General features: G+C 57.6%; 1 protein-coding gene across 4 annotated transcripts in view; it reads left to right on the top strand.

Moving 5' to 3' along the window:
* Positions 1 to 12,331, top strand: part of BRD4 (bromodomain containing 4) — a 99,844-nt gene that overhangs the window by 80,363 nt on the left and 7,150 nt on the right. For 2 of the 4 annotated variants that reach the window (XM_045379704.3, XM_074026195.1), the window contains exons 11-14: positions 837 to 947; positions 10,300 to 10,352; positions 10,475 to 10,844; positions 11,584 to 12,171. In XM_045379704.3, coding sequence (XP_045235639.1) covers positions 837 to 947; positions 10,300 to 10,352; positions 10,475 to 10,844; positions 11,584 to 12,171 — 1,122 coding nt within the window. Of the gene's footprint in view, positions 1 to 836; positions 948 to 5,762; positions 8,022 to 10,299; positions 10,353 to 10,474; positions 10,845 to 11,583; positions 12,172 to 12,331 lie in introns of those variants that run through there. The other 2 variants (XM_045379706.3, XM_074026196.1) reach the window with 1 other exon arrangement.

The raw sequence follows: 12,331 nt of genomic DNA, 5'->3' as shown, positions 1-12,331 counted from the left end.
CTGGTGGTGTCTGGGGCCCCTCTGCACCTTGTTGCCTGAAGCTGTGTTCTAAACCAGAGCTGCTTTCGACCCAGGCTGCCTGCTGCTGAGTCTTCCTCTGGCCTCTTTGGGGAGGGAGGAAAGGCGGGTCTGCAGGGTCCCAGGACCTGTGTACCGATGGTTAATGCAGCACTGAACCGGCCTTTGTCCCTCTCTAGCAGGGACAGTTAGGTGTGGCATCCTTTCTGGACTCTTCCAAGCAGCTGTTTTGTGTCACACAGCTCATCTTGGCGTACGGCTTTCCTCTGAGGACTTAGGATCCGGTGTCAGGGCATTGCACAGTCTTTGTCCCCAGCCCAGACTGGCTCTTGGGATCCTTGGGCCCCTACCTGGGGCACACCACATGATGATTCCGGCGTGTGTCTGAACAGCTGTGTTGAGAGACCCCCTGGGGTCTCTCCCTGCCTTGCCTTACCTCTGGGCAGCATGTTCCTTTTGGATCCTCTTCTTCCCCTGTCAGAACAGTAACTGGGAGAATCCAAGCCTCATGCCCAGCAGTACCTTGTGTTAGGAAATTACCCCTCTGCCTGGTCTCTTGAATCCCTGATAAACCCCCCAGAGGGAACTTTGAGAGACTGAAGGAACCTTGAAATCCCAATGTCCGCAGTCTACCCATGGGAACTGTGGGGCCACGTGAGTTCTGGGAGTGGCAGCTGGCAATTAGGAGCAGCCCCTGGGCCCACCGTGCACAGGCTCCTCACTGGTCCTTCCTCCAGATGGATGGGGTGTGCATGTGGCTTAGAGCGGCCTCCTGGGCCATGGCCCTGCCTGACCAGCTCCCATTGCTTGGGTTGCAGCTGAGAAAGTTGATGTGATTGCCGGCTCCTCCAAGATGAAGGGCTTCTCATCCTCAGAGTCGGAGAGCTCCAGTGAGTCCAGCTCCTCTGACAGCGAAGACTCCGAAACAGGTTAGGTGACTTGTGTCCTATGTGTCTTACCAAACTCCTCCCACCTGTGCCCGGCACCAGCTCAGTCCTGTGTCCAGGATGCTAGAGCCCAGAGACGGCCATCCCAGAACTTGCTGGGTTCCTCTGTCTGCCTGTCTGTGTCGTCTCCCTGGGGCCATGGATAGCCTTGCATTCTGTGCAGCAGTGTCCATTCTCTCAGCCTGTCCGTCATGCTGTCCCTGCCAGGGGCTGGTCATGGAGGACAGATGGCCAAGGGCGTTGACACTGCGGAGCCCTGGATGGTGGGTGGCGAGGCTGGGCCATGAGGACTGTGGGCATGGGGGCCCAGGCTGTGCTGTTGACCTTGAGGTGACCGTACCCAGCTTTGTGCCCCAGAGGAGACTTCGTGTCCCTAGGGCCTTCCCCATATCACAGTCACATGCAGTGCGGCCGCTTCAGGGAGACACTTCGCTGGTTTCTGGTGGATATGGAGCAGTCTGCTGCTGGCCCCTGCCATCAGCTGGGCCCCGGCCATTGCTTGCTCCTCCCCAGAGTGTGCTCGTTGCTGTGTTGGCTGCTCTTGAATCTGCCCTAACTCCACACGCACCTGGACTTGGCGTGTCTCTCTTGCAATTCTAACTAACAGTCCCTTCTCTTCAAGCCCTGTGGGCCTGCACGTCGGACCCTGGGTTCTGCATTAGAGCCCACCTTCTGAGCAGCAGCCTCAGTGGGAGGTGGAGGCAGGTAGCGATTCTGGGTGCCAGGTGGGAGTGGAGAGGGTCTGCTCTCCTCCAAGTGTGCACTTTCCTCATTATTCTCAGGGGCACAGATGCTCAGGCTGGCGCAGAGGAGAGGATAGGGAGGGAGCCATGGTGCCCAGGAGGCCTGGCGACCAGCCCCTGCTGAGCGATGGAGCTAACATCCTGTGTTTATGGCCAACGGGGTTGCCACTAGGCTGGTGCAGCTGCGTCAGTGAGCTGGCGTGCTGCAGACCACCTGAGAGCTGGCCCTAGGGTCTCAGGCAGGCTGGGGAATGGGCATCCACAGTGGGAAACCTGTGTTTTGGCAGTAGACTCCTGCATGTTTTCCCACGGGCCTGTCGCATCCCTGGGATTTTATTCTAACTAGAAATAAATGCTAACCGTCAATAATCAGTGCATGTAAATAACTTGATCGTGCCAAGGAAGATTGAGGACCCCTCACAGCAGCTGGGGAGAGCCATGTTGCTCTGAGGTGTGTGCGCACAGATGGGGCGGGGGCAGGTGGCACCTCGGGTCTCGTCAGTATTCCTTTTCCCTTGGACAGCCTGGTGCCCTCTGCTTCCCAGGTGAGTGAGGAGACTTGCCTTGAAGTGGGCTGAAAGACCCTCCAGGACTCCAGATGCCCACATTCTCTAGCACAACTGTGCAGAATGCCCTGGGCAGCTCACTGGCCTTCCCTGTCGCCATCCTTCACACTTTCATCTCTAACCAGCACTCTCCCCACACTGCTTTTGTAATCCATCAGCCAGCAGGAGGCGCTGCACCCCATGGCTGCCCAGGATAGGGCTGGCTCTGCCACCCGAAGCTAGGGCCCCCACTCGCAGCACAGTGAGTGGGGTGAATGGCTGTATTCTTGGATCCAATTAGCATTCCTGGTGGCCGCTGACTTTTCACTTTCGGTGCCAGCCGAGCCTCCAGCTTGCCTTCCTCTGAGTTTTTGCACCTCCTGTTTTCTAGCTGACTGCTCCTACCGGAGGTTTTGTAGCCTTTGCATCTAAGGATCTCAGTGACCAAGTGGAAACCCCAGATGCTGAAATTGTCAGGGGACCTGATTAACTAAAATGACATGGCATGGTTGTGATGGGGTTGCTACTTTAGCCCTCACAAGACAAGACACCTTAGAGGGCTGTGGACATCATATTCTGATTTCCAGTCTGTGGTCGTGGCCTTTGCCCTTGGCCTCTGCGTCCCTCTTCTGGGCTCCTCTGCTTTGGCAGAGAAGTTGGGAACGCTCCTGGCTTCCTGAGTGAGTGCCCCACACCCCTCCTCCCGCTGCTGAGATTTTATTATTTTTTCACTCCCCCACTTTAAAAAAAGTGGAAAGATTGTGCAACAAGTAATCTGAGAGTCCTGGGAACAGCTGTCCTGGCGGGAAGGAGGGCGAGATTTACTGTCTCAGAGCCGCTGGCTCCCAGGCTGTGGCGGTCCAGCCCTGGCCACTCGCGCAGCTGCCTGGGCTCTGGCCTTCCCCTCTTCCCAGACACCCTCCCCACCTTGGGTTTTGCCTGGCTCCCTTTTGTCTTTGCAGTCCTGGCCAGCAGGGGCTTTCCTTTGCCTTCTGTGTGCACTGAGTGAGCTGTGTCGTGGGCCGGCAGGGTGCTTCTGCTCTCAGGCGGGGTTGCTGCTAGGGTTTTGTACGGCAGATCCCGAAGCGGGAACCCACATCCTGGCACCAATAAATGCAGCCTTCTCCTGCCCTGTCCTGCACAGGACTCTGCATTCTCAGGGTGGGGTGGCAGAGGGGGCGTAGCTCCTTCAGCAGCTGCTCTCCTGGGTCCAGGAAGTCCAGCAGCCCTGATGTCCATGGCCAGTTACAGGCAGCTCTGCCTTAGTGGGGGAGTGGGTCAGGCTGGGGGAACATTATTTCCCTTTGGTATTTTGGGGCCTAATTGATTTGCAGCTTCCCCCAACCCCCCTTGTTCTTGTGTTTCCATTTGGATTGGAGCCGAAATTCCTGAAAGGGCCTATTTTTGTCACTTATACTACGGGGTTAGTTCCGCTGACACGGCCCTGAGACATGAATCACCAAAAGAAACCGAACAGAGTCACTAGATTGAGGCTGGGGGGTGTGATACTGAACACTCCTCCTGGCACCTATCCATAGACCAGGATGCTGTAGACTGATGCAGGCGTGGAGTGGTCCTCTGCGGCCAGGCTCCAGTTCAGGAAGCCACGGAACACAGGCAGGAGGAGGATGGCGGGGGTGGGTGCTGCTTTCCCAGCTGGGTCCCAGGCTACCATGTATTCCCCACCCTCTGCCCCGGCAGCATGCAGTTCAGTGGGCCAGCCCTACCACTTCCTCTGATTCCAGCTAGTGCTTGGGCTGGGGTCTTTCATTGAGCTGTGATTCCAGCTAAAGCCTGGAGCTGCTTGAGGGTTCTGTATTGTGACAGGCAGGGGTAGGGCACAAATGCCCCCCTCCCACCACCCCTAGGGCATCTGTAGACCTGGGGGGATCAGGCTGGAGGAAGACACTGTCCCAGGTGGGCTGTGGACAGTACTGTGGCTTTGCTGTCATTAGCAGCGGGGTTAGGTCTGCCCAGCATATGGGGCAGGGCATGTCCTAGGAATCTTCTAGCTTTCACTTGTCACATTGCTGACATCTGGCTCTTCCCAAGTGTCATGCACAGGTCTTTGTGAGCCGAGGTGTCTCCACAGCTTATATTCCTCTTAGGGATACCCCCTTCACCTCAGCTACCTGGGCTGGGACAGGGTCTCAGGGAGGTGTGAGAGATCCTCCTGGGCTTTGGTCTGGTCTTCTAGTTGGAGCGGGAGCGCAGTCCAGCTATTTTAGTCTCCTGGCTTCCTTTTCCCAGGATTGGAGTGTGTGGGTGTTTCTTAATGGCTCCAGGGGAAAAAGGAATGCTTGATGTTTTGGAAAGATTCGAGCTGGGAAGTGCAGACAGAGGCCATGGGGCGTTCTTACCACACAACCAGCCTCAGCTTCCTGACCCCCAGGGTCTTTGAGGCACTTAGTCGCATCTCCAGGCCTGCTGCTTGCCTCCTCCACAGTGTGGCGCTTACCTAGGGGAAGGGTGAGAACCCTGAAGGTGGGGGAATAGGAAGAGACTTGAAGATGGGGCAGTAGCCTTTCCGTCTGCACAGGCAGGTGACTCCCCCCTACACACCCAATATTTGCAGCTGGAGGGATTCTGGGGCTTCATGGGCGGGTGAGGGTGAGCCTTGTGGAATGTGGCCCGGAGTGAGAGGCCGCCAGTGGGCGGGTTTTTCCCATGCCCGCACTCAGGGGCCAGGGAGTAGTAGCACGTCGGTTGCATCCGTGACTCCAGCAGAGGCATCTGCTCTGCTGCGTGGGTGGGAACAAGCCCAGTGCCCCTCCCTGGTCCAGGGAGCCATGTTGGATGCCCCAGAAAAGGAAAGAAAGGACAAGACTTTATTCCTTAATGTGTTTCTTTTTCTTTTTTTCTTCCTCTTCAACAGTGTATATAATAGGTTCTGCTTTTTATAGAGTTTGAACTTTTTGTTTGGGGGATCTGGAGGAATGCAGAAATGAGGCTGTTTGCTCTTTCCCCTCCACTGGGGATCCTGCATTCTGGTACCTCCTTTCTTGGGGACCCAGGCGGAAGGGCTGGCATTGCCTCCCTGAGAATAGACAGTGCGCAGCCCCTGGATGTGAGATGAGCTCAAAGTCAGCAGGGGCCTAGTTGGCTTGCCATACCTGTCTGGTGGGACGAGGCAGGGGCACCACTCAAATTCAAAAGAAGCCGCTTGAGGGCAGTAAAGGAAATGCCGGCGTGCGCTCAGACAGGCAGGGCACTCGTGGAGCTTGGTAGTGGGGGCCAAAGCCCCTCTGTAGAAGCTGAACAGGCTGGGGGTGGTTTCCGAGGCACTCATGCATTCTGCCTCTGTGACCTTTCTAAGGGGGTGGTGGGTCTGTCCCTACCTATGGTTAGCCAGGCACGGGGCAGGGCTCCAGTCTCCAGTGCTGTTCTTGTGCCCATCAGCCACCAGGGTGCAGGAGGCTGGCTCGGTCTGCAGTTCTTCTGTTCTTGTGACTTAAATGGTACATTCCACACCATTTCTCTCACACTGGTTTCTCTCTCCCTCTACGTAGGTCCTGCCTAATCATTGGACACGGACTCTTAATAAAACGGTCTTCAGTTCCAGATTCCTTCCCAGCAAGCTATAGCTTAAGTCCATTTTCTTCCGTGAAAGGGACAGGACTCCATCAAGTTATGGAATTCCTCAGAGCCCTGGGCCTGTCCCCCGGGGTGGATTAGTCATGTCCAGCAGCACACGCCTAGTCCCGCCTTCGGGAAGGCTGCCTGCCTGGCCAGCAGCCTGGGCCTCCCTGTGTAAAGACTGCCTGGCTGTCCTGCCCAGCCTGCCTGGTCCTCTGGGGTCCTCTGGGTGGGTGGCATCTCCTGGAGGGTGATGACAATCCCCCACACATGCATTCATGTGGTGCTGCTCTGTGTGCAAAGCCAGACCCCAAGTATGTTTTCTCTCTTTGTCCCATCCCTCTTTTTCTGGGACTTTGGACCCTAACTACTTCCCTCCTGAACCTCGCAGTGACATTAGTCCAGGAGAGCTCTTGTTCAGTGTGTAGAAGAACACTCTGACCTCTAGAGCTGTCCCAGATAAGGAGTGGGAGCTTTAGAGGCAAGGCCTCTAGATCCTGGAGGGCTCAGTGAGGCTCTTCCCACAGCATGTTTCTCACTGATACCCTATAAGGCTCGAGCCACCGCTGACTCTAAGCCTTTTGGAGTCTTTCCTCCTCCGTCTCCATTGTTCCCGTGCATTTCCAAAAGCTTAAGTTGCCTGGCGGGCATTTCCCCAGTTTCTTTGGCCTCCCTCTTCTCAAGTCACATAGGGAAAGTACCTCCTGGAACCAGGCTGCAGTGTGCAGGACCTGCCGGGCAGGCACTGGTGAAGGGCCTTGGGCCCATCATCCCCCAACCCCACCTCACCCCACCCACCTCCTCTAGGGGGGCGGATCTGGACTGGTGGACTGGAGAGGGTGTCACAGACCCTCAGGGACTGCCCCATGGACACCTTTGATTGGTGTTAACAGTGTGAACATTTTTCCCATCTTCAGTCCCTTAGAATAACGACAGCCCCTGGGGTTGGGGCAGGCAAGGGTGGCCACATCATCCAAGCCCTCCCAGAGGCACTAATAGGCTTTTTTGCTCTAAAAATAAATACGGGCCCTTTTTTGGTCACAAATCCAGCATCTCAGCAGAAAACTGCCTGACATGAAAAGTCCCCTAAGGAACTGCATCTGCGTTTCAGGGGCTTTTCATTTTTTCTCCTTTTTTAAAGTGTAGATTGTGGGTGCTTCCTAAAGGCCTGCCTTCTTCTGAAACTGGAAGTGGGCTGTCGCCATGGGCAAGCCCTCGGGTGCCGGCTCCCCGCCGGCGTGGGAGCCCTGGCAGCTCTCCTCAGCTCCCTGGGCTTGAGCAGCTGCAACTGCCCCAGATTTGCTGTGGAAGCAGGGGCTGGCCCTGGCCTCACCAGAGCCTCCCGGGGCCTGCATTGATGCTCAGGAGTTCCTGGGCTGCTCTTGATCCTCTCTGGGCGTCCAGCTTCCAGTCAAGCTCCGTTTGCCAAACAAACTATTCTGAGCTGCCCTTTGGCCTGTGCCTGTTGTGTTCCTGTTGCAGTCCCGCCTGGCTGAGACGGGGGCAGGCGGGAGAGCCTTCATGCCCAGATTCCCACAGGACAGTTGGGGAGCTGCTGGCATTGTCTTTCTGGGAAGATTCTGCTTTCTTGGACCAAATGGCAGCCTGGATTCCCAGTGTCAGGCCTGCATGCTGCCCCTGCCCCACACACACACACGCGCACACACACAGTGCACATGGGCCATAGCCACAGGCCAGCTCTCCTCCAGGGTCCTTTCAACTTCACTGTCCAGGGACCCTCTCCTTCTTGCCCATGGGGCTTCCATCTGGCAGAGAACGCTCAGGGCTGGTTGAACTTGAAAGCACATTAGACTTAAGCTGTCACCTGTGCTTGGTGCCCCAGGAACAGCCAGAGAGGACAGTGCCCACTCACTTCTCCTTGTTGGCAGCCTCCTGTGCAGGAAGTGCCAGCCGGGCCTCAACGCACCAGCTGGCTGTGGGTCCTGAGGAGGAGCGGGAGGCGGCCACTCAGTGCAGGCGGGGACTCCTCTCCTCTGCCCTGACCTTACCCTCCATCCTGCCTCCTTCATTGGAGTGGGGCTGGGGGGTGGGCGGAATCAGTGTTTTAATCGGATTTTTAAAAAACATTTTATTTCTTTGTACAATTACCATCCTATGTAAAGATGAAATTTGTGTTGAGTTGAAGATTGTCATGGAATAAAGATCACACCGTACTTGAGGCCATCTTCATGTAACCCTTTCTAGAGAGTTTTGTGTGGGGGTGTCTTGGGGCTGGTGTGTTGTGAAGCTGTGCACTTCCTGTCTTGTCTTTTACTGGTAACTCCGACACAAGGCTCAGACCACGTGGGCCAGATGGGGCTACCTCTACCACCAGCCCCTTTAGTCATCTGGTCCTGGGGGTCTGCCGTGCACCTCTCCCCCACTCGTTAGTCCTGCCTTGCCTGGGGGCCCCAGCACTTGCAAGGGGCCCTGGAGACAAGTCCCTAGGATATTACCTGTGGCCTTTCCGAGGCAGCTGAGACATGCCCCCTGGAATCCCCACAGGCCCTGCTGCACATTATCCCTACATCTCCTCCTGTGGGCCTTTGCTTACAGCCTGCAGGCTGTGAGGGGTTAGAGTGGCCATTCCTCTTTTACAACTGAAAAAACAAGGTTTCTTCCAAGGCCACGAGACAACAGGCGAGCCCCAGCATGTCCTTCCCTTGCACACACACTTTCTCCCTCAACTCTGCATCTGGACACATCCCCGAGGCTTCTCCTAGTCAGATTTCACACGGTGGCCCTGCTGCTTCCCGCTACCTTCCGCCTCCTGCCCCAGGTCCCCTCCAAGGTATGCCCAGCATGCCCCCAGACACCATGGCTCCTTCACCTCCTAACACTGGCATTAGTGCTGGGAGAGAAGCCATGGCCTTTTCTTCCTGCTTCCCTAGTGTGCAGGGTCTCACTGGTCCTGTGGGCGCCAACCTCTGCAGCCAGTGTTCCTCCCCGCTGCACCACAGCAGTCAGACTCCCTGTTGCCCTGACTCTGCAAATCTACCCGAGCTTTCCCTTCTGGCATGTCTCACCCACACCAGTCTCTCTCTCATCAGATGTCATACTCTGACCCAGAGCGTCCTGAGCCCTGTATGCAGGTTTGAGGTGGGGCCCCAGGTTCCCCCGTGTCCCCAGTTGCAGCCCCTGGTCATTTGTACAAGGACGTGTGTCTGTAGCTGCTGAGGTCTGTGTCCGTGTCTTGTCTCGTGTGGAGTGGTGAGCTCTTACAGGGCACAAGGTCTTTCCCCATCCCTTTTGGTGTCTTGCTGCACTGAGGGCCACAAGCCTCACAGAAGCTTAGCGTGGCCCTCCACGAAGCAGATCCAAGTGGAAGGAGCCTCGATTTGGGCAAAGCATGTGTCCTCCAACACCAGCAGCAAGAGGCAGCACCCTGGCAAGGAGCTCAGGTGAAGCCAGGCAGTGCCATGAAGTGCTTCTCAGTGACAGGAATCCAAAAGGCGCCATATCATGGGCCCGGCCTCCAATCTGGTGGCTGGCGACTGTGTGACCTGCCAGCCCGTGAGCACTGGCCAGGGCTCATGTCCCCCACTGGGGCCTGTACACCATCCATGTTTGGTGAGGGGACATCCAGCTGGCAAAAGTCCCTTAGTGTAAATCTCTGGGGTGGGGACAGAGGTGGGCATGCTGGCTCTTGAGTACACCTCGCCGGGGCAGACACACCCTGGACCCATCCACCCCGCTGTGGTGCCAAGCTGTCAGCCCACAGGAGCGAGGGCACATGCTGCCTTCTGTCTGCAGCATGGTGACTGTGTCCCAAAGCAGGGACTTCTGAGGTCCACCTACCTCTTTAGTTGCTGGTCATTCCCAGGGGGCCAGCCTGCTCCTTTTTTTTTCCTCCTGGAGTGGGCTCTCTGCATTCTCCCTTGCCGATATGTTCCTCACCGTCCTGTGGCTCTCGCCCCAGCTGAGCCTCTCTGCTTCCCCTTGGAGAATGGAAAGGAGTGGGCCTCAGAGGGCCATGCAGTTGGAGGCCCCTGTGAAGCTGCTTTTTAGCCATGTGACCCTAGACAAGTCTCCTCCCTTCTCAGAGCCCCTCTTTTCTCAACTGTCAGATGAATGTGACCAATTGCAGCCATCACAAGTTGTGGAAAACTGAGCAGGTTGCCGTCCAGGCCATGCACTCAGTCCCTATAGTGAGTGACTGACCCTTTTATAGTGGGAGGCGTTGGGCAAGCTCTCAGCTTCCGGTGCGGCTGTGGTGATCTGAAGCTTGGCAGGGGAGGCTTTTTCAGGCACAGTCCCTGCTAGGAAAAACAGCAGGCAAGTGGGTAGGTGATGCCTCGCATGTCTCTCCCTCCCCCGTGATGACCAACTCATCCCGCTTCGAACCCGGCTGCCCTCTCTCAGGGTCACTGGTCCTCCTGAACGTGCCCTGTTTTTTCCTCTTTCTCCATCCAAGGCCAGCTCACTCACCTTCTCCCCCAGAGCCTCACTACCTTCTCTTTTCCTCTGCAGAGATGGCTCCGAAGTCAAAAAAGAAGGGGCACCCCGGGAGGGAGCAGAAGAAGGTACATGGGCTCAGGGGGCATCCTCCATTATGTGGGAAACTGGGTCTGGCCCTGGCCGGTTCTGCCTGCCTGACATCAGCCTGTCTGTCTGTCTGTCTGTCTGTCTGTCTTTCTGTCTGCAGCACCATCATCACCACCATCAGCAGATGCAGCAGGCCCCGGCTCCTGTGCCCCAGCAGCCGCCCCCGCCTCCCCAGCAGCCCCCACCGCCTCCACCTCCGCAGCAGCAACAGCAGCCGCCGCCCCCACCTCCCCCACCATCCATGCCTCAGCAGGCAGCCCCGGCGATGAAGTCCTCGCCCCCACCCTTCATTGCCACCCAGGTGCCCGTCCTGGAGCCCCAGCTCCCAGGCAGCGTCTTTGACCCCATCGGCCACTTCACCCAGCCCATCCTGCACCTGCCGCAGCCCGAGCTGCCCCCTCACCTGCCCCAGCCGCCTGAGCACAGCACTCCACCTCATCTCAACCAGCACGCGGTGGTCTCTCCTCCAGGTGAGCCGTGGCCCACCCCGGTGTGGGCTGAGACCCCTTCCTGCCTCGGTTCCCCTATGTGGTGTCTGAGTACTCTGGCTGGGCGGCAGCTTAGCCTCAGCGGCTCTGGTCTCTAGAGGGAAGATCCGCGGTTTCTCAGGGCCATCTTGGAAGTTAAAGGAGATGCTTCAAGACAGGTCTTGCAAGTTGATTCAGAAGATTTTTGTTTTTGTTTTTGTTTTTAAAACACCTGAGATCATTTGAGTAACAATCTAGATTTTGACTTATTTTTCCTGCTGGGCCAGGCGTCATGTTAGATGAGAAGAGCTGCGACCCCTCTGTAGCTTTTCTCATCAGGGGTTGGGAGGTGCACTCATGCAATGCGATTCCTCCTGTGGAACCTGGACAGCACTCACCTGGGGGATATGGGGACAGGGCCACCTTCCTGGGGGCCTGGGCAACGGCCGGGCAAGTGAGGGACCAAGCTCTGCACTGAGGTCTGAAGGGCCATTGTGAGCATGGGGAGCAGGAGCTGGGGACACAGAGCATAGGGCAGGACGACACTGCCCTAAAGCCCTCTCTGGAAGCTGGCTGCTGCTCTGGAGTTTGTGGGAGACCACGGTAGGTGGGGAGGGAGTGCCAGTTTGAGGGAGGCCAGTAGGAGGCCAGTGGAGTCCAGATGAGGTCAGGATGGAGCAGAAAGGCCAGGCTGGGGCCACAGGTGCTCAGGCCTCATCGCCTCGGTATTGTGTCGTTCCAGCTTTGCACAACGCACTGCCCCAGCAGCCGTCACGGCCCAGCAACCGAGCCGCTGCCCTGCCTCCCAAGCCCGCCCGGCCCCCAGCCGTGTCACCAGCGTTGACCCAACCACCCCTGCTCCCACAGCCCCCCATGGCCCAACCACCCCAAGTATTGCTGGAGGATGAAGAGCCACCTGCCCCACCCCTCACCTCCATGCAGATGCAGCTGTACCTGCAGCAGCTGCAGAAGGTGCAGCCCCCTACGCCGCTACTCCCTTCCGTGAAGGTGCAGTCCCAGCCCCCGCCCCCCCTGCCGCCCCCACCCCACCCCTCTGTGCAGCAGCAGCTGCAGCAGCAGCCGCCACCACCCCCGCCACCCCAGCCCCAGCCCCCGCCCCAGCAGCAGCATCAGCCCCCTCCACGGCCCGTGCACTTGCAGCCCATGCAATTCTCCACCCACATCCAACAGCCCCCACCACCCCAGGGCCAGCAGCCCCCCCACCAGCCCCCGGGCCAGCAGCCACCCCCACCGCAGCCTGCCAAGCCTCAGCAAGTCATCCAGCACCACCATTCACCCCGGCACCACAAGTCGGACCCCTACTCAACCGGTAAGTGGCCCTCACCTATGGACTCTAGGGAGGCTGGTGCTGGGCCTGTAGTTTTGTCCTCAGGAAGCCGGAAGGGTTAACTCATGCTTTAGGCTGCAGTGGGTTCAGAGCTGAGCCTCAAAGTCTGGCTGTTTGGAGGGGGACCTGGAAGGGTCATTGG

The sequence above is a fragment of the Macaca fascicularis genome, chromosome 19 (genome assembly GCF_037993035.2).
Source record: "Macaca fascicularis isolate 582-1 chromosome 19, T2T-MFA8v1.1".
NCBI classification, from domain to species: Eukaryota; Metazoa; Chordata; class Mammalia; order Primates; family Cercopithecidae; genus Macaca; species Macaca fascicularis.
Note: the sequence above shows the minus strand (reverse complement) of the source record. Positions and strands in the feature narration are given on the sequence as shown.